Genomic DNA, 20,574 nt, shown 5'->3' with positions numbered 1-20,574 from the left:
TAGACCGTACGGGAGATACTAGGTCTGATCGCTGTATGGGGAGACAAATCTGTTGTATGCAGCTCCGTACAGAACACGAAATGCCAAAGCGTTTGAATAAAAAACTCCAGGATACACAGCGCTGTGTGACAAGCGTAACGGGAAGCCAGAGACTCAAATGGACGCTCATGAAGGGAGGGAGGGGTACTGAGGACTCCAGCTATCCCACAGTCCACATAGTTCTGAAAATTATTTGCATTCTTGGCTGAGCTCCAATGTCTGTAGGTTCAAACACAGTGTCTGCGTGGTTCAGGGAACAGCTCCTCAGTTTATTTTCCCCCACCACCACGTGAAAAAAAAAAAGGAAAGATTGCTGTGCTATGGCGTTTGCTCAATGCACTCCGCGAAAAAGGCGCCAAAGGGTTGTCTGCTGCCTTCACAAAGGGAGGGGTGAGGCTGTACCAGCACCACCCGGGGCAGTGTTTCTGCCCCATCAGGCACTGTGCTCTCAACAGGGAAGTGGAACTATGGATAGCTGAGGAAACAGCTACCCACAGTGCACCGCTCCTGAATCGATGTAGCTTGGACCATGGACGCAAAACAATCGATTTCAGGATCCCACTGTGACGCGCTAAACCGATTTTATTAGATCTGTTTTGTAATATCGTTTAAGCTAATTCGAAATAATCGTGCAGTGTAGACGTACCCTGAGTCTGCAACCCCTTTCACTTCAGCACTGGTTTTTCCCCTGTCTAAACATCAAATCCTTTCCTTGTGCACAGCCTACCTAAATGAACATATTTTGCACAGGGGAACTCGTCGTGATGGAATTCCCAGCTGAAGTCATTCTGCAACTTCTATTACAGCCTCAGAACTCCCATAATTTAATAGCAGCAAAGAGTCCTGTGGCACCTTATAGACTAAACAGACGTATTGGAGCATGAGCTTTCATGGGTGAATACCCACTTCATCGGATGCATAATTTTAATGGTACCTATACTCCCTAATCTCACACATGGAAGATTTTTAGTTGGTGGAACTTCCTAATTTCTGATCCACTGGCCACACACTTATCCTGACCTAAATCCACCGCCTTTCCCACATATTACTATACTTTAAGCATCCAATGAAGCACAGCTCCACAGTAGACAAGGTATGTGAATCTCTTTGCACAAGCAGTCTCTGCATCCTAACTCCCCAGCACAATGGCTGCACATAGCTTTGCTACCTTTAGCATCATGTGCACCCAGGCAGGGTTGGGCAAGATTTGCCCCTAAGTCTGAACAATTGGTACTAAAATGAACAATAATGACCCAGTGAGAAAGCATTACCTGGAACTTAATGACTGGCTGGGAAAGTTCAATGCCCAAGACAAAGCAGAGAGATCTTAACCAAACAACTTCTTAACTGTCAAGAAAACCTCAAGTTGGAGGAGGCAAATCCCATAAAATATTATTTTCCTTTCTTCTATCTGTTGTTCTGACTTTGCTGCTGTGAATGTGAAGGGTTTCTCTGTTAATGACACCAGTCTTTTTCTACACGTTAGTAGCCAGTACTATAACCAGTGGGAAAGCAGAACTTGCATCTTCTGCTGGGTTTATAACATGCCTTAAGATGGATCCTGCTGTGCCTTTGATTTACGTAGCCACAACCAAGATATATGGACCTGCCCAGCAAAGCCTGTCATAGGATGGGTTAAAATTAGATCTTTCCACTTAGCACACAGAAAATAAGCCCAAACCAGACAGAGCTACTTCTCTCCTTGCTAATAGAGTCATCAACTAGCAGCGATTTCAGAGCGGCAGGTCATATCCTTATGCCATTTACACTCAGCAACAAATGAAAGGGTTTTTTTTCTTTCGCCTTGGATGCCTGCCTCTCTGAGAGGTGTTACTCATTAACTTTTCTCTGCTGGCCTCCATTTCTCCCTTAGGCACTACTGATACTGTTAATGTGATGGGTGACTCTTGGTGAGTTACTGAAAAGTATGCACACCATGCCATCTTAAAGTGTGGCTCTACTCTAGGAAGAATCTGTAAAAACAGCACCTTCTTACTCATCAGATCATCTCCTTTGTGTATTCAGAGTGCTGCCTTCAGGGACAATTAAATGTTTACTTCCATTGAACTTGCAGAGCTAACAGGTAAGAGTGAGAGTTAGCTGGAGTCTATCCTTACCAATAAATCCATCATCAATAAAGTTGGCCCTGCCATTGGAATTGTGCAGCCCACTGAAGTCAAGGAGGTTGCTGCATAGATGTAAGAGCTTGGACTGAGGGACCTTCATTACTGCTGCTACTGCATGAGGAGGAGAATTCAGTTGGGCTTTTAGATCTCAGGCTGAGTTTACAAGTACTTCCCTAAAGCCAGCCTTGCAAACAGTGCAGAGTTCCTATGGAAATTATTGAGATACATACATGAAACTTGCTTGACACAATGCCAGTTTTAGTCACTGCACAGAGCACTAGCATCTAATTTGATATCCTCACCTCTGGGACATACCACCACATAACAGAACAAAACTTTCAGCTCACAACTGGACCTTGCCTTCAGTCCAGCCTCCAGCCTGATCTCAAATGGTCCAGGAATCCTGCCTGCCTGAAGAACTAGCCCCACAGTCAGCTCAAAGCTAACACTAACCACCCACCTAACAGTTGAAGAGACATCTATTCTTTCTTCCTTCTCTCATTGCCAAATGTAGTTGATAAACTAACAGCTGGGCAAGTTAGAATGTCGGTTGCAACCCCATCAACATCATCGAAAAAAAAGGATTTAAAATAAAAGCTGGTTTTGTAACTTGTAATTTTGCTGAATGCCTAAGTTACTAAATAAGAAGGCTTACATCGTGTGTGTGGTTATTAAGAAGTTAAGCTTTAAACTGTAAGTAAAAAGCCTGAAGATTTTAGCAGTAGCCATGGGGTTCAAAGTAAAATCTAATTAATCCATAAATCACAGCAAATTGGAGGCTTCTACTGGGACAAGTGATTTAAGCAATTTACTTTTGGGGTGGCTGACTTCTCGCTATGGAAAGCACGCTGTGAGAAAGTACCTGTTTCACTTCTGTGAAACTGTTTTGCACTATTGTTTTTCTAACTTTGGAATATGGTAATTGGTAAAGTGTGAGAGAGAAGCTGGGAGAGTTATGATGAAGGCCCTAATTAAAACATTAGCATGGATGACTGTCCCATGTTCATTAAAATATTCTCTGGAGGAGTTTATTCCATAGAATCTTCATGGGACAACTAGAATTCCAGTATTCTATTTCATGGGCTTTTAAAGGGACACTGCACCCATTTTCTTCAAACTAATATACTGATCTTTCAAATGAAAAAAAAACAAACCTCTAAGTAGTTTCTTTTTAACACTCATTGAAGTTGCTTGGGAGTCTTTCCATAGACCGCAGTTGATATTGAATAAGACTCTGTAAGATCAACTCAGAAATGGATTTGAAAACCCATTTGATCTAATCATTTGAAAATTCATATGTCTCAAATGAGCAAAATCTCTTACTTAGTTTTCACTTAATTTTTTTCTACTACCCTGTCAGAGATACCAAGAGAGGGGAAACTGTTTATCTTTAGGGCTTCAATTAATCACAGTTAACTCACGCAATTAACTCAAAAAAAATTAATCACTATTAGTCAGGTTTAATAGAACAGTTAAACAATACCAATTGAAATGTATTAAATATTTTGGATTTTTTCTACATTTTCATATCTATTGTATTCTGTGTTGTAACTGAAATCAAAGTGTATATTATTTTTTATTATAAATATTTGCACTGTAAAAATGATAAAATAAATAGTATTTTTCAATTTATCTCATACAAGTACTGTAGTGCAATCTTTGTCGTGAAAGTGCAACTTATAAATGTAGATTTTTTTGTTACATAACTGCACTCAAAAGCAAAACAATGTAAAACTTTAGAACCTACAAATCCACTCAGTCCTAATTCTTATTCAGTCAATCACTAAGACAAACAAGTTTGTTTACATTTACAGGAGATAATGCTACCTTCTTCTTATTCACAATGTCTCCAGAAAGTGAGAACAGGTATTTGCATGGCACTTTTGTAGCCTTAAAAGAGCAACACTCCAATACAGAAACTATAGAACCCGAACCACCAAAAAATAAAATCAACCTTCTGCTGGTGGCATCTGACTCAGATAATGAAAATTAACATAACATACGTCGATCTGCACTGCTTTGGATTGTTATCGAGCAGAACCCGTCATCAGCATGGACACATGTCCCCTGGAATGGTGGTTGAAGCATGAAGGGACATATATATTTTTAGCGCGTCTGGCATGTAAACATCTTGTGACACCGGCTACAACAGTGCCATAACACCTGTTCTCACTTTCAGGTGACACTGTGAACAAGAAGTGAGCAGCATTATCTCCTGCAAATGTAAACAAACTTCTCTGTCTGAACAATTGGCTGAACAAGAAATATGACTGAGTGGACTTGTAGGCTCTAAAATTTTACATTGTTTTATTTTTGAATGCAGGTTTATTTTATACAAAATTCTACATTTGTAACTCAACCTTCATGATAAAGAGATTGCATTACAGTACTTGTATTAGGTGAATTGAAAAATACTTTTTTTTTTACAGTGCAAATACTTTTAATAAAAATAAATATAAAGAGAGCACTGCATACTTTGTATTCTGTATTGTAACTGAAAACAATATATTTGAAAATGTAGGAGACATCCAAAAATATTAAATAAATAGTATTCTAGTATTAGCAGTGCGATTAATTGCAATTAATATTTTTAATCGTGCAATTGTGATTAATTTTTTAATCGCTTCACAGCCCTATTTTCTTACATATAAGTGGGGATTTCTGCATCATATAAAATATTACACACACACTCTCACACACAACCCCCTCTATTTAAAGAACAGTATTAAGGTTGAAAAGTCCAGCACTCAAAAGTTAGGAAATGCCAGAATTAAGATTGCCCACAAAACCTCAGTCCCCTTGTTTATATGTATTATGGTACAGCCTTTAATTACATGATCACATACTATTCTTTTCCACAGGACCCCTGCCTCATTCAGATTTTGATATTCAAATACAAATTTTGAAATATATTTCTCTATGAACTAAGTCTGCACAATCATTCTGGTACTGCTTAGGATCTTAACCTTATTTTTTTAAACAAGCTTTGCAGCTCACCTTTAATCAAGGCAGCTTTCCTTGTTCCGTCTCTCTGAGGCATACCATTGCCAAAGCATTAGCAAACTACAGCAGAGAAAGGCAAATTAATTCCAGGTCATATTTTGCATTCTAGCCTTCTGTCCTTTGGAATTGTGTTAATTATAAATAATAGAATGCATAATATTAGAAGGGTCTTTTGCTGCTAAATATTTAAAGGACTCCAAGTGATCTAACCTATCTCCCCCACCCCGTGAGTCTGCAAGTCATCATAGTGAAAAACAATTGTGTGTAATGAAAACATGTCCATGGAAAGATGTGCAAATGATAACCCATTTGTCTTTCAAATCAAATGCTTAAGAAGCTCTGTTGCAGAAAAACTGCTACGAATAATACACTCATTTACTGCTGAGGGAGCACGTTTCTCTCATTGAAAAGAGATATCATTAAATGAACCAGCTCCCAGTATTCCTCTGAATTATCCTTGCTGAGCCTTCAGTCTGAGAGAAGGAAAACAAACATTATAAGCAGGGGGGACTTACAGACCATAGGAGTCACAAGTGCTTTATGAATTTGCCACACATTGTTATATTTCTGCATACCAAATGATTTATATATTTTATTCCAAAGAACTATGATGACTGTTTAGTAGGAAAAAAAGGTGTCTGCAGCGTATTCAGTAGTTTCATTGTGCTCTGGAGTTGGGATTAGGGGAGGAAGGAAAACTGACCCAATGAGGAAACTAAGTATTAAAAGAAAATGAGCAGCCAGTCAAATTCACCACTGCTGTAAGCAGGAGTAACTCACTTGAAATAAATGGAGTTGTGCCTAATTCTTGATGAGTTTGGCCAGAAATAAGTAAGGAGTTGATTTGCTCCTGCCTCAAGAGCTCCACTCAACACAGGAAATGGAGGGAAGGAGGGGGTTGGGGGAGGTTGTCTGTGTCAAGAAGCTAGTTACAGCTCCTTGATGCTAAGTCACAGCTCCTGCCCCAATGCCAGGAAGCAGCAATAAGATGTGTCACTGTCATAAGGTCTTTAATGGCCGCCATGCTAAGTGGTGGCCTAACATTGTGGAACTATGCTCTGCCCTATCCAGGCCTCACCCTTTCCTCCACAAAAAGGCTCCTGTTACCAGCCATAGGTGCAGCTCCAGCTGTCTGTTGGGAATTTGAAGGCAGATTACCTTAGTGGTGCACAGGGGCCATAACCTCTGGCCCACAGATTGAAATCATTTTTTAAATTTGTATTATGCCATGTTATGTAAAGGATAAAGTCTGGAACATCAAGTGTGGAAGTATGGAGGCAATGTTGGCTTTAATAGCAGCATTTCCTTTAGCAGTCATGTTCCCTGGTATTTTAGAATTCATTCCTGGGAGAAAGTGAAGACCAAGTCCCTTAGAACAGATGCCTTCTCTGCCTTGCTGAATACATCTGACATTTATTGTTATAGATTAGGCGAATCTAGACAGTCATCGTACTGTATATTTTCTGCTATGGTGCAAGTTCATTATGGACTTGATGAAAAAATTTTCATCTGAATGGAATGGAATTTTCAAATGAATGGAAAATTTTCAACTGATTTCAAAGGGCTTTGGATCAGGCCCTATGACAAAAAAAATGTTGTGGGAATAACAACCAAAGAAATATTCTGAATGAAATACTAAGTTTGACAGCCAGGCTGTAGGGACCAATCTAGCAAAGTGTTAAGCTTACGCTAACTTTAAGTATGTGAGTAGTCCCACTGATTTACCATCAATGACTCCATGCTCACAGTAGATGCTGATCCAGCAAAGTTTAAATCCACAAGACTACCTATGTCATTCAAGTTAAGCACGTGCTTAATTCGCTTCTTAGTTGAATTAGGGCCTATACGCACCAGTCAACTGCTGGATTTAAAGCAAAAGCTTTTGATGGGTGAAGTTAATGTAAGTGATAATCATCTGGATACCTTCATTTTTTGTGTAGTGTAGACATTTGCAATGTAAACATTTAGGTGCATATGCTGCTGGGTGGCCTGGCACACAAAATCAGCATTCCATTGAGATCTCATTTAAAAAGCACATATATTTAATAGTGATAGCAAATATATTCTTTTCTAAAGAATGAGAAAAATGGATCAGTTGTTTTTCCAGGAATTTACACTACTATAGTTCTGTAACTTTCTTCTGTGGTCACTGCAGACTGATGGTAAATAGCTGCTGGCTAAGTTGGATACATATTTATGCTTACCAATGTAATACTCATATATTCTATATAAATATAATAAAATAATAAAAGATTTAACATTTGTTTTCATTCTATTACTTACATATATTTACTGTGAGTTCAGAAAAATACACTTCTCTTTCCTGTCTCCCCCAATCTTCTATTGGGTTCCAAAGAAACCTGAGTTTATAGTTCAAGTTAGTATTTGCAACATATTTAGGTATACACCTCTGAAGCATGCAAAGGATTCTTCTCACTATGCTGGACTTGAAAGCAAGCATTTTCATGTTCTTAGTGTAAGTATGTTGTTGGGTTTTTTTTAAAAAGATATCCAATGGTTTATACAAATGGCAGCAGTAAAATGGACCCAGAGGATACACAGGTACTTGATGCAAATAAAATAGGACACTTTGAAACCCAAAAATGTGTAAAAATGCTTTTAGTTATTTTTAAAAATACCATTTGAACTATCTGGGAGACATTATATATCTATATATTTTCTAGTGCTGGTCTGACAGCCCCAGAGACTTGAACCCTCTGTATATCAAACAGAACAATGCTCCCTATACTGACCTACTACATAACTTTAGCTGTGACCTGAACGGCTCAGCTCCAGTGGTAAGAAGGTATTTCCTTCTCCATGCCCATTCAGGTCCGGATCCTCTGTTGGCATTGCCAGCAATGATTCCCAGTGTGGAGGCTATTTGAGGGAGAGGGCTATCCATCTCATCAGTTGCTGGACTAACCATTATCTCATGTCACATAGGCCATCAAGCAGGGGCAATAACTTAGGAGGCAGTGTGGCCTAGAGAATAGGGTGTTGGGTTGGGTGTCAGGTCATCAGATTTCTACTCATGGCTCTGTTGCTGACCTACTGTGTGACCAGGGGCAATTCACTTCACCTCGCTGTGCTCCTATTTCCCCTCCCACCCTTTGTCTTTTCAATTTAGATCAAAAGCTCTTCAGAGCGGGTAATGTCTCTCACTATGCTTTTGCACAAAATCTGACACCATGGGGCCCCAGTGTCACCTGGGACCTCTAGTGCTACTGTAATACAAACAATAACTATGGCCAAGAAGATACGGGTTGGATTCAAAATGATGATCTTGAGATGAAGATCCCCATATTTCATTACCAATCCCCTGAGCCAATTTTTTTGCTATTTTTTCTGCCTTGTCTTTTAAAAAAGGCATTAGAACCCATTGACTACATGTGGAGGGGCAGGAGGAAGGAGAAACACTTATATAATTGGTGGTTACCTACCACTGACCTGGGTTAGTGCTAAAGTTATTAAACAGTCCTGTACACACAACTCATATGCAAGCACAGTACAGACAAACCACAAAATAGTCTTTGGTTAAACTGTCTAAGTTTATAGCAAATGGTTTGCAAAAAAATTAACCAAAAATGTTACCCCCTTTATTCAGATGTATTCTTTACTTAGAAAAAGAATGCCAGTGTGCAGAGTATGTTGCCTGTTAGGAAAGTTAATCTTCACAGCTCAGAATACTACTAAATTTTTGGTACCCACTGCATTACCATCCTTGCAGTCTGAAATGGCACTGGTGTGTCCTTTTAACTCTTAAATTTACTGCAGTCTCTCAGAGAAGCCTTCATGTACGATCAATGCTAATTTGCTAAAACAGAGGTTAATGCAATTCTCCCATTACTTCTTCCACAGAATTAGTACAAATACAAAAGTCAGAGGTGACTGGACTGTTTAAATGACCAAGTTGCAGTTTTGACTACTGTTTTAATCAGCCACTTGCGGATCTGTCTTATGAGTCAAGCAGGAAAATGTCAATTTGACCAAACTAGTTTTAGAACAAATGTTTCTTTTCCGTAATGTCTCTTATAAAATGAACATTTTCTTTAAGAAAAAAAAAAGATTCAACTATTATCTAGTTTGTAAGATTAACAGTAAAATCTGCTTTGACAATCAAAGCCTTCACTTGCTCTAAACGTCTAGAACTCATGCTGTTATCCAGTTTCCCACTGATCTGCTTTCCCTTCTTGATGGAGCCTGTTCTTGAATTAGAAGTCTCTTGCTCTCAGCAATACAATCTCTAGTTTTTCCCTTCTTCTTCAGCAATACTTGTATCAGTACGATATGAGACCAACTGTAGTCTCAATAACAGTTCCTAGCTGGGACCAGCAGTCATGACAGCAGAAAGCCAAAGGCAAGTTTATTAATGCAGGTAACACTGGTGAATCAAGCTGTTATGCTTGCTCTTCTTTTGAGGCTAAAAATCTTAATGTAATACTGGAATATAGCATCTCCTTACGTAGATTTTCAGTAGACCTTTTAAGACACATTTCACTGTAGAGTCAAACCAAATGAATGTCATCTTTGCTAAATGTTCTTAACAGCATAAGTGGGGCCTTCTTTCGATTTCAATAACTAGAACCCATCAAAACATTACAAGCAGACCTTTGATTTGCCAGGGTGGCTGCTATAATATATTATATAGGGAGACCAACATGCCTGCAGTTTTCTCTTTTTCTATAACATTTGAAGCCCTAGAAAGCAGCACTGCAAATCCTGGCTTTCAAGAGTGTCAGATTAACACTGGCCGTTCACAGCATCTGCTGCATTAAATGAAATCTGTGCTGGATTCATTTGCTGCAACTGAGGCATTCTTGCTTCCAGCGACTTGTCAGTGGTTGACTGCATTGTCTGATTCCTTTTCCGTAACATTTGTCCAATACCCATCATGGGAAATCTGCCTCTGCTTTTAACACAGTTAGGGCTCCCCAAAGGATTGGAGAGATTATTTGAAGCTGGCTGAGTAGGAGACATGACTTCTTCTCTTAAAGGACTTGTCTTTTCTTCAAATGTGAAAGAGACTTGAGTGCCATGAACTGGAGTTTTGGCAGGAGATGCACTTCCAGGCTGAAGAAGTGGAGACAATGTCCTTTCACTTGAGCTTTTATAACCAAAATTCACTGGCGAATTTAAAATTCTGTATTGGTGAGAGGGGGAAATCTGGTCTATTTGGTCCTCTCTATCAACAGATTCAAACGAATGCACAATATTCAGGATCAAAGGAGCATCCTTTGTCTGACTTCTGATGCTTGCAGACTCTTGCTGAGGAGAATCTTGCCTCTTAAGGAGTCTAGGTGTCCTTGGAAGAGGTGGCTGGATTTCAAGATATTCCAGAGAACAGGAAGTGACACAACCAGTCTTTGTTGCCATGGGTTCATGGTAAGGGCTTAAACCACCGGTAGAATCTACAGAACAAAAAGGAAAAGAAATCAGAAAAGTGAATGGCATTCTCTAATACTTGCTCTGGCCTAGGGCAGAGGGTGTTTGACCTCACATTCCACAGAAGTTTTAGCCAGCAGGATGGATGCAGCATAAAAACCAAATGGCCCTGCAGCATATACTCAGGGCAGTGATCAAGTAGCTAATGCTCTGATTTTTATTTTGTACTTACATGGTTGTTCTGTGGGTTTGTTACCTGCCAGTGATCTCAGTAGCAGGACAAATGCATTGACTCAGTAAGAAGAGGGTTTGAAATAAGCAACTACATTCTGATGTCTTAATAGTTTGAATTAATCATGAATTTTTGAGCAAAATCTAGGAAATATGATATTTCCTTTTTATTTATTTTTAAATCTTATTAGAGCATCGCATGATTCTTAGCAGGAACTGAACACTTTACCCATCGACTGCCTAGAGATACATGTAATAATAATGAGGTTACTCCTGAAGTATTTACTCCCATTGGACAAAATCTGTCCTCAGTTTCACTGGTCTATATATAGAATAACTGCATTCCAGATTTACAGTTATAGCTGGAAGCAGAATTTCATTTGTTAACTTCAGAGGGAATTTTGCCTGAGAAAGGACTGCATCCGACGAAGTGGGTATTCACCTACGAAAGCTCATGCTCCAATATGTCTGTTAGTCTATAAGGTGCCACAGGATTCTTTGCTGAATTCAAATGGAACAAGGTTTTCATGATCTGGCCCAATAATAAAATAACGGTACAACCAGGAGATCTCCTTGGTTTTTACTGAATGTTTGCATCTACCTACACAGAACTGATTGTAACTAGAACCAATGTGAGACAAAACAAATTTTTGTTGTGTTTGTGAAAATCAATCCACAGAGACTCTTTAGCTGGATTCCCCTTGATTTAGAGGAGAGAGGACTGGGATCGCATAGCTTTAAAGTATCCTTAGTCTGAAATAGCTCAGGTCTGCTGATCTTCAGGGCACATTGCAAAGCTTAAGTTATTATCTATTTCCTTGGGATGTTAGGAAGGGAGGAGTGTGGGCAGGGGGCTGAGATCTGTGGGTGGGTGGTGAATGTTCATTACTTGGATTGAGTTTCCTCTGGGATGCACTAATGGGGTTTTGTCTGATAGATCTGCTTTCTGAAGCTGGTCAAAAGTTTTTGTCAAAATATTTGTCTGGTGAGTGGGAAATTTTCATTCTAGTTTTAGTTTCAGAAAAAGGGAGGAAGGGAAAAAAGAAAACAAATGGAAAAATCATTTTATTTGCAAAAAATTCTATTACAGATTTCAACAAAATTAAAATTTGCCATAACTTTTGAAAATTTTCATGGAAAATATGTACCATTTCTGACCAGCCCAGTGGATTACTGTTACCTTATGTTGCCATGGCCTGATAATGCCCTTTATTGGACTCACTCTTTTTTTTTTTTTAATGAAACCTAAATAATCAAATGAATAAAATGGCAGATTACTGGAAAGCATGTGATAAACACAGGTTTAAATTTCTGTGTGTTTCCACAAACATCTAGGTCTAACCTCTCCCAAACACATTACTCACTCCCTTCTCTCACTACCGCTCCCCCACAGTACTTGCTCCACATACACACTATCCCATTTTCCTTATTGAATGCTCTTCTCTTCAATTCCTTTGTCTTGTCACACCCTGCAGTGCTCCCTCCCACCTATTCTCTTGCCGGCTTGCCTCCCCCGCATCATGATTAACATTTTTTCTGCCCTCTCTCCCTATTCTTACATAATTTGCTTTCTCCTTTTGTTTTTGTTTTGAGGGTTTATTGTGGTTTGGGTTTTCCCTCCCCTTTCCTATTGGCTGGCTGTTTTCCTTCCTTCATCACCCAGTCATTCCCCCCCCACCCCTGTTTTCCCCAGCTGCTCTTGGTTACCAGAACTCTCCTCCTCTGGCTCAGTGGTTGCTTTCCTTGCTCCTTTTAACTCCACTCCTACTGCATTTCATGGGCAAGAGAAAGAAATCTCTTTGTCAGGTTCACTCATCTGCTGACCAAACCAGCAGGGTGCTGGGGAAGGTGCTGTTGCTTTTAAAGTGCTGGTATAAAATAAAGGTGATTTTGCATGCATTTATGTGTGTAGAGGAAGGGAGACTTTAAACAAAGCAGTGGCAACTCTATCACAAGGCAAATCAGAAGAGACACAAAACCAAGAGTTCGTGATTATCCAAAACTGTCATTGTGTCTTTCGGGAATTGTGTTCAAAGCATGATTTTTCTGTTCAGCCCTCTCTTATTTACAACTTCATTCCATGTGTGGTAGATAGCGCGTGTGCGCGCACACACACACACACAACTCTTTTACTAACCTTTCTCAGGAACACCAGTCTTGGTGATTTTTCGCTCTTTCAGCAGTGCCTTGGGGTTCTGTATCTGTGCGATAAGGCAGGAGGAGGGCTGTCTGTAAGAAGGTGAATTTTTCTCTATTTTCTTTGGAAGTGGGCGGTGGAGAAGCTCCCCCTTCTTTTCTTGTTCTTTTTGCTTTTTGTCCTTCAAGTTATAAAACAAAAAGAGTTTGGTTTATTTTAGAAAGTTTACGTGCCCTAAGAAAAAAAACGAAATAAAAGCACTCCTTATCTAGCTGAATTCAAAGATTTAATGGGAATGCATCCGACTACTCAAAATAACTAAATCTTCCGTGTAACATTTTCTTCTGATCTGTTAAACATGATTTCATGGCTCTCATCTATGTTGAAAACTCATGCAGTGTGAAAACTGTTTTCAGAAACTCAAACAAAAGAAAAGCTCTTTCTTCAGAGGCCAGTCGATCCTAGGAGAGCTTGCTGAAGTAAGAACATGCAAGATTTGTGCTCTTTCACATCTGAAATTTGCCTCCAAATTTAAACATAAAAAAGACCTTTGATTTCTGCTTATTGTATTTCCTCTGACATTTTAAAAGGTGATCTATGACGCTTTAAAGAAGTTTAAACTCCCAAGTCATTTACAGTCTGTCTGGGTGCAGACCTGAAGAATATAGACCTGCTCCTGCAGATTCAGGGCCTGATACTCCACTGTCCTGCACCCTGCATAGCCACATATGCCTGTGAAAAATGAGTCCAACAGGATGTAAAACACTGCAATTAAAATTCGGTAACATTTTAAAGCTGTTATGGAAAGGTGCCTACACAAGATGAACGAGAGTGGAGAATTAAGTCCGTAGGCTCCAATCCTGCAGTGAACTCTGTGTGTCTGCCTGGCACTCACTGCAGGACTGGGGCTTTGCCCTTTAAACATGGCAGATCCATACATCATAAAACAAACGATTTTATATCAACTGACAGTGGGGGGTGGGAAGCACATACTGAGCTTTAGGATTCAGAAGGTAAGTAAAAACACCCTAATTTTCAAAAATAGGTTTTAAAATGGAAATGAATTAGCTGCCTTTTTTTTTTTTTTTTAACACAAGGGGCTTGATTCTGCAAGGCACAGAGCATCTCCACTCCCTTGATTTTAGTGGAAGCTGCAGATTCTATTTTACCTTGGAAAATCAGGCTCCAGATTTGCAATTCACATTTAGATTGAGTTGCTAGACTGCAAGAATCTTACACTTTCCTAGAAAGACTTTGCCTGGTCCAGTTTTGGACCTGTCTGTTCTTTTTTTGGGAGGTAGGAGTAGAGGGGGCTGAAAAAAAAGTTGTGTGTTGTTTTTAAAGCAATGCTCTTTGTGCTGCTATAAACTCTCTGTTTAGCCACCTTTTTTGTTATATTCGATTGAAAAGCCTGTGAAACTACAAGTCTTTTTTTAAACAAATGCTTCAGAGCTCTTTCCCCATTAAGTCTTTACATATACGTTTTGCTAAATAAAATATTAACTAAAAGGGGCCCATCTTAAGATTTTGTGATAAAAAAATCAATGGTATCAGCTGAGCACTCATTTCACTGCCATCCCTACAGTAACAAATCAGTCCACACGTGGAATAGAGGAAAACCAGTTCGGATAAAGAAGCAGAAGTTAGTTTCAAATCTTCTAGGGGCTATTACAACAAACAACTTTGAGACCAACACATCAGGAAAATAGGTGGGCAAAGTCCATTTTAATCATTCCAATGGCTCAGGTACTTCATTGTTGCCATCCATGGACCATGAAAAGGAGCTCCCAAATTTTTCCCCATGCTCGCTGCCCTTTGAACTTTGGAAGATTAAATATTCCTGAGGAAGGGCATCAGTGACTCACAGAACAGCAGCACTTTTTAGGGCTGGAGAAGAAATCTTTCTTAGAATCTAAAGCATCTCTGTAATCTCTACTGAGCAACAAAACTTCTTTCACACAGGCTGTGGACTATGTGCAAACAATCAGATTAACTCCTACAAGGATAATGCATTGCACGTCTGTTTTAGTTGCCCATTTCTCATTTGGTCTATTCTGTCAATTCATTGAAGCAGATGCACCCAGCCTTCTTGCATGTCTGCAAAATAGCATGCACGCGCATGGCACTATATAAATAATAGATCATAAAAATAAAGTCAATGAGAGTTGTGCAGTTAATTCCCAGCACATCGTGTTGAATAGTTACATGAGGCTCTGCAACCATGATGCCAAGCCCAGCAGAAACTGGGGTTCTTTCAGAGGCATTTTTTTAAAGGTACTTGTGAGGAGAGGACCAGATGGTGAAATATCAACACAAAAAGGCCATCAAGACTCTCAACAGCTAGTTGGTATTTTGAGGGAAGGATTTGCATTTTGGTTGATACAGCCTCAGCGAGAACATTTCAATACAGCAACTATTTTTAGTCTAGTGGTACAACAGACAGAGCTAAACCAGAACTCTGCCCTACTCTGAAATATGTTCCAAGTGACCCTGACATTATATTACGTTCATGGTGCCGTAACATTTTCATGGAGCAGTAACACAGCTGTCTTGTACAGACTCAAGTACCCATGTGAAAAGGAAATCCATACATCCTGTGTTATCAGTGAGTTACTTCACCCTGGCTACATGCTGGAAATGGTCTTGTAATTATTTTTAAAATTTATTAGGACTATTTCCTCTAAAAAGGGAAAAAAAACAAAAAACTGAGTCCCAAGGTGCCAAATGCCATTATATTTTGAAAAAGAAAGGAAGATTTTCTTCAGAGGAGCTATAAATGTTCAGCCTTCAACATACTGTATACATCCAGCTCACACAATGAAAGAGCTGCACCAGTAACGTATACTTGGGAATATTTGGCATTACCTCATTCTATGCTATTTCCTGTCCTGATCTCAACCTCAAAATCTCCCCTAATCCCAGCAATAGATTTAAAAGGAAGATAACTGGTGTTTATATTGGCTTTGTATATTCTTATGATAGGACCACAGCACTAGCTCTCTATGCTAGAATTCCTACAGCTCCCTCCAAACCTGAATCTGGTCATGGCAGTTACTTTGCATAGGGAGCATCACAACCATTCCAGCCTCCACGCATCCTGTGCATGGAGCACCCTTACTTTAGCACGACTGTTCCCGATCCCCTGAGTCATCCCAACACCCCTTCTTGCTTGCCTACACACCTCTGCTAAATATAAATATGAAACAAGTCTTTAAAATACCCTATGCAGGTAGGGAACCTGTATCTTGGAGCACTTTGCACACCAGTTCACAGCACTCTTAGCGACACCACTGCAGAGCTTGCTACTAACTTCCCCCTCCAATGAGCCCTATGGGAAAGGGGGCTTGCCATGCTAACAGCTACATCCCTATTGCAATACTTCCTCACTAGCAATATGGGGCACTACAAGCCACAACCACTATGGCCACAGTCATTTATATTTGCATTTTTTACATTGCTACTAAAATGATGTGGAAGAACTTCAGCCAGGTGCTGCAGAACCTTAGGAGACGTCTGTATGGCATCTCCATGGCAACGCAGCTACTTCATTTATCTAGGGACTAGTGCTCCCATGTTTCTCTTTGGTGCTGAAAGGCAGGCTGAGAGAGATGCTCATACTTGCAGCAGTGGTGGAAGAACACAGTTAAATTGGGAGATCCCGAATAGCCTAATAAAGATTAGTTTGTAAGTAAACTTTTCCTTCTTGAGTGAATAAGGGGACGGACACTGGATATTTCCCAAAGAATCTGAAAAGACACCCACAGGATGTCTCCATTACAAAGCATTTGTTAAGAGTCCTTATAGAAACAGGTTTAGTTATAAGCTAGTGATTATTTTTAATTTAGTTTAAAAAGGGAGAGAAGAAGGCTTTCATGTCCACCTTCAGAACAATATCACAGGGCTTTCCCACAAACAAAAGCTGTTCTGTTTTAACTATCCTGGTATTGTAAATGCGATACAGCCCACCTAGTGTGGACACAGATATACTAGTATAAAGGTGTATATAGTTATTCCAATGTGGGAAGGTGAAGAAGCTATATCAGTATAACTGCATCCACACTACTGGCTGTACCAGTATAGCTATTCCAGTTAAAACAAAAAAAACAACAAAAAAAAAAATCAAAAAATGAAAATAATTATACTGATATACATAAAAATCTGTCTGCAGACCAGGCTTCAGAAGGAATAGGCAGCGAGCCCTTAGCCATGAGAACATATACTGCCAAAATAGGTAATCGTGGTAGCAATGTCATTAGTTCTTAATTTTTCTTATAGAAATCATACATCAATTCTCTGGTTGCAATTGGCTTTTAGGGCTGCAGAAAGGACAGTTACCTGTTCCGTAACTGGTGTTGTTCGAGATGTGTTGCTCATGTCTATTCCACACTCGCCACATGCTCTGGTGCTGGAAGTTTTTCCCTTAGCAGTACCTGTACTGGGGGAGTACCACGGTGACTCCTGGAGTGGCGCCTGTATATCGCGCTATAAGGGGGACTGCACACTCCTCCTCGTCTCGATTCCTTCTTGCCGGACAACTCTGACAGAGGGAAAGAAAGGCGGGTGTGGAATACACATGAACAACACATCTCGAAGAACGCCAGTTACGAACAGGTAACTGTCCTTTCCTCTTCGAGTGATTGCTCATGTGTATTCCATAATAGGTGATTCCAAGCCATACCTGTGGGAGGTGGGTAGGAGTTCACGATAGGCCGGGATGGAGTACTGCCCTGCCGAACCTGGCATCATTCCTAGACTGGGAGACGATTGCATAATGTGAAGTAAACATGTGAACAGAAGCCCAAGAAGCCACTCTACAAATGTCTAGGATAGGGATATAGGCTATGTAGGCCCCGACAATCGGTGGCAGGGGAACCCCTGCCAGATCATAGCATGTGCGTATGCACGAAGTGATTCAGCAGGAAAGATGCTGGTTGGAGATAGGTTGCCCTTTCACCCGCTTGGCCGAGGCAACAAAAAGTTGCAAAGATTTCTGGAATGACTTGGTCCGAGCCAAATAAAAGGCCAGCATTCTACGTACATCGAGCATATGGAGGCAGCATTCCTTGTTGGAGGAATGGGGCTTAGGGCAGAGCATGGGAAGAAAGATGCTCTGTTCTATATGGAAGATGGAGACCACCTTTGGAGGGAACGCCGGGTGTGGGCAGAGCTGGACTTTGTCCCTGAGGAAGACCATATGGGGGGTTTTGAGGTCAAGGCTCTGAGCTCCGAGACACGTCGGGCCAACATGATCGCTACAAGGAAGGCTACCGTCCATGAGAGGTGAGACCATGAACACGTGGCCAGGGGCTCAAAGGGAGGACCCGTGAGTCGGGACAAAACTAGGTTCAGGTCCCACTGCGGCACAGAGGGTCTAGTGTATGGGAATGAATGGACAAGGCTCCTCAGGAAACGGGAGGTCATAGGGTGGGAAAAGACCGAGGACCCTTGCACTGGTGGGTGGAAGGCTGATATGGCCGCCAGGTGTACCCTGATAGAGGAGGGTGCCAGTCCCTGGGTCCTAAGGCACAGGAGGTAGTCCAGGATAAGCTGGAGAGGCGCAGAGGAAGGGGAGATTCCTCGCTCACTCACCCACTTGGAGAACCTGAACCACGTCGCTATGTATGTCCAGCATGCAGACGGTTTCCTACTTTCCAGGAGGACCTACTCCAAACATCTGCCCTCCTCCTCGTCTAGCCATGGAGCAACCACACTGTCAGGTGGAGCGCGGCTAGACTGGGATGGAGGAGGCAGGCCCCATCCTGGGAGAGGAGGTCCGGGCTGAGCGGCAGCATCCTCGGGGGGCGGGGAGAGTCCCATACCAGTATTGGTGGGCCCATGCTGGGGCTATGAGGATGACTTTCACTTTGTCTGCTTTTACTTTCTGCAGGACTTTATTGATAATAGGGAACGGCAGGAAAGCCTAAAGGAGCTGGCCCAACCACTGCAGGAAGAACACATCGGATATCGCTCCCCTCCCCACTCCTCCCCTGGAGCAGAACCGGGAGCAATGTCTGTTCTGGCGGGTTGCAAAGTGGTCGATCTGGGGAACACCCCACTCTCGGAACAGCCGGTGAGCAACCTCCGAGTGAAGTGACCGCTCGTACTGGGGGGAGAAAACCCTGCTGAGGTGATCTGCTTGTGTATTGTGGTCGCCCGGGAGGTGTACGGCCTTCAGAAAGATATCGTGGGCTATACAGAACTCCCATAGGCTCAGGGTTTCCCGGCAGAGGGCTAGGGAGCGAGTCCTGCCTTGCCTGTTGATCTAGTACAGGGCTATGGTGTTGTCCTTGAGGATCCTGACCACCTTGCCGCGAAGGTGCGTGTGGAAGGCCACACACGCCAACCGTACTGCCCTGAGCTCCTTGACATTTATGTGAAGGGACAAGACCAGGATCAGCCACGTCCCCTGGGTTTGCCCATTCCTTGTATGGGCTCCCCACCCCAGGTCCGATGCATCTGTCACCAGGTCCATAGACTGGTTGGCCTCCCAAAAGGGAACCCCTTGCAGCATGTTGCTTGGGTAAGACCATCATTGAAGGGAAGCCAGAATCAGGGACAGAACTGTGAGGACCTTGTCTAGCCCGTCCCAGGCCTGGGAGAATTGGGAGGCTAACCAGAGTTGGAGGGGCCTCATTCAGAGCCTGACATGGCAAACCATGTATGTACATGACACCATGTGACCAAGAATTCGAAGGCATGCCCTCGTCATAGTCACCAGGAAAGCCGTGACCGAAGCAATGAGAACTCTCAGGGCCTCAAACCTGTCCGGGGGAGAGAGGCTGTGGCCCCAGACGAGTCCAGCAGTGCCCCAATGAACTCTATGTGCTGAACTGGAACTAAGGTTGATTTGGTCTCATTCACCACTAGGCCAAGACCAGTGCATGTTGACAGGAGGAGCTCCACGTGGGTCTGCATCTCGGAACGAGAGTTGCCCTTGAGAAGCCAGTCGTCCAGGTATGGGAAGATCTGTACCCCCTCCCGCCTGAGGTAGGCAGCTACCACAGCCATACACTTCATGAAAACCCTGGGTGCCGTGCATAGGCCAAATGGAAGGACTGCAAACTGGTCGTGGTCCATCCCCACTAGGAAGCGGAGGAAGCGCTTGTGCCCCTTGAAAATATGGATGTGGAAGTATGTGTCCTGGAGGTCCAGGGCCGCATACCAGTCCCCCAGCCCCCCAGGAACCAATAAGCTAGACAAGGGAGTGGACAGTAGTCTGCCAGCGGCCTGGTGCCTGTTCCGTGCTGTGCTGTGTGGCTTGGACTGCCAGGTACGAAGTGAGAAGGCCATCACTGATACAGAGGGAGCAGTGAAAGACACAATGAGGATGACTGGATGTGGAAGCTGCGGCATGTACATGATTCTGGAGGGGGCGCCTGAAAAGGGTTTCATCTGCATGAAGTGCCGCCTGATAGAGCTGATGGAAGAAAAGATCCGAGGATTGGAGATGCAGGTGGAAACTTTGGTTGAGTTTAGAAGGGGGTTTGAGCAGACGATGGAACACAGACACGAGGGGGTGAAGGGATAAGCTCAGACGTGCAGATGGAAGCAGGACCAAAAAATTCTGAGGAGGGACTGCTGGGTGAGGAAAGTGGACGGTGGAAGCATGTGAGTAAGAGAACCAGGCAGAGGAAAAGACGGGCCAGTGAAGGA

The 20,574-nt window shown here is 42.0% G+C and overlaps 1 protein-coding gene across 1 annotated transcript in view; it reads right to left on the bottom strand.

The window, feature by feature from the left end:
- Positions 1-8,069: 8,069 nt before the first annotated feature.
- HUNK (hormonally up-regulated Neu-associated kinase) overlaps positions 8,070-20,574 on the bottom strand; it is a 97,930-nt gene continuing 85,425 nt past the window's right edge. Inside the window, exons 9-10 of the mRNA XM_032798287.1 lie at positions 12,922-13,102; positions 8,070-10,579 (exon numbers count right to left, since the gene is read on the bottom strand). Coding sequence (XP_032654178.1) covers positions 9,912-10,579; positions 12,922-13,102 — 849 coding nt within the window. The 3' untranslated portion in view covers positions 8,070-9,911. The remainder of the gene's footprint in view (positions 10,580-12,921; positions 13,103-20,574) is intronic.

The sequence above is a fragment of the Chelonoidis abingdonii genome, chromosome 1 (assembly GCF_003597395.2).
Source record: "Chelonoidis abingdonii isolate Lonesome George chromosome 1, CheloAbing_2.0, whole genome shotgun sequence".
Taxonomy (NCBI): domain Eukaryota; kingdom Metazoa; phylum Chordata; order Testudines; family Testudinidae; genus Chelonoidis; species Chelonoidis abingdonii.
This window is presented reverse-complemented; position numbering and strand designations above follow the sequence as displayed.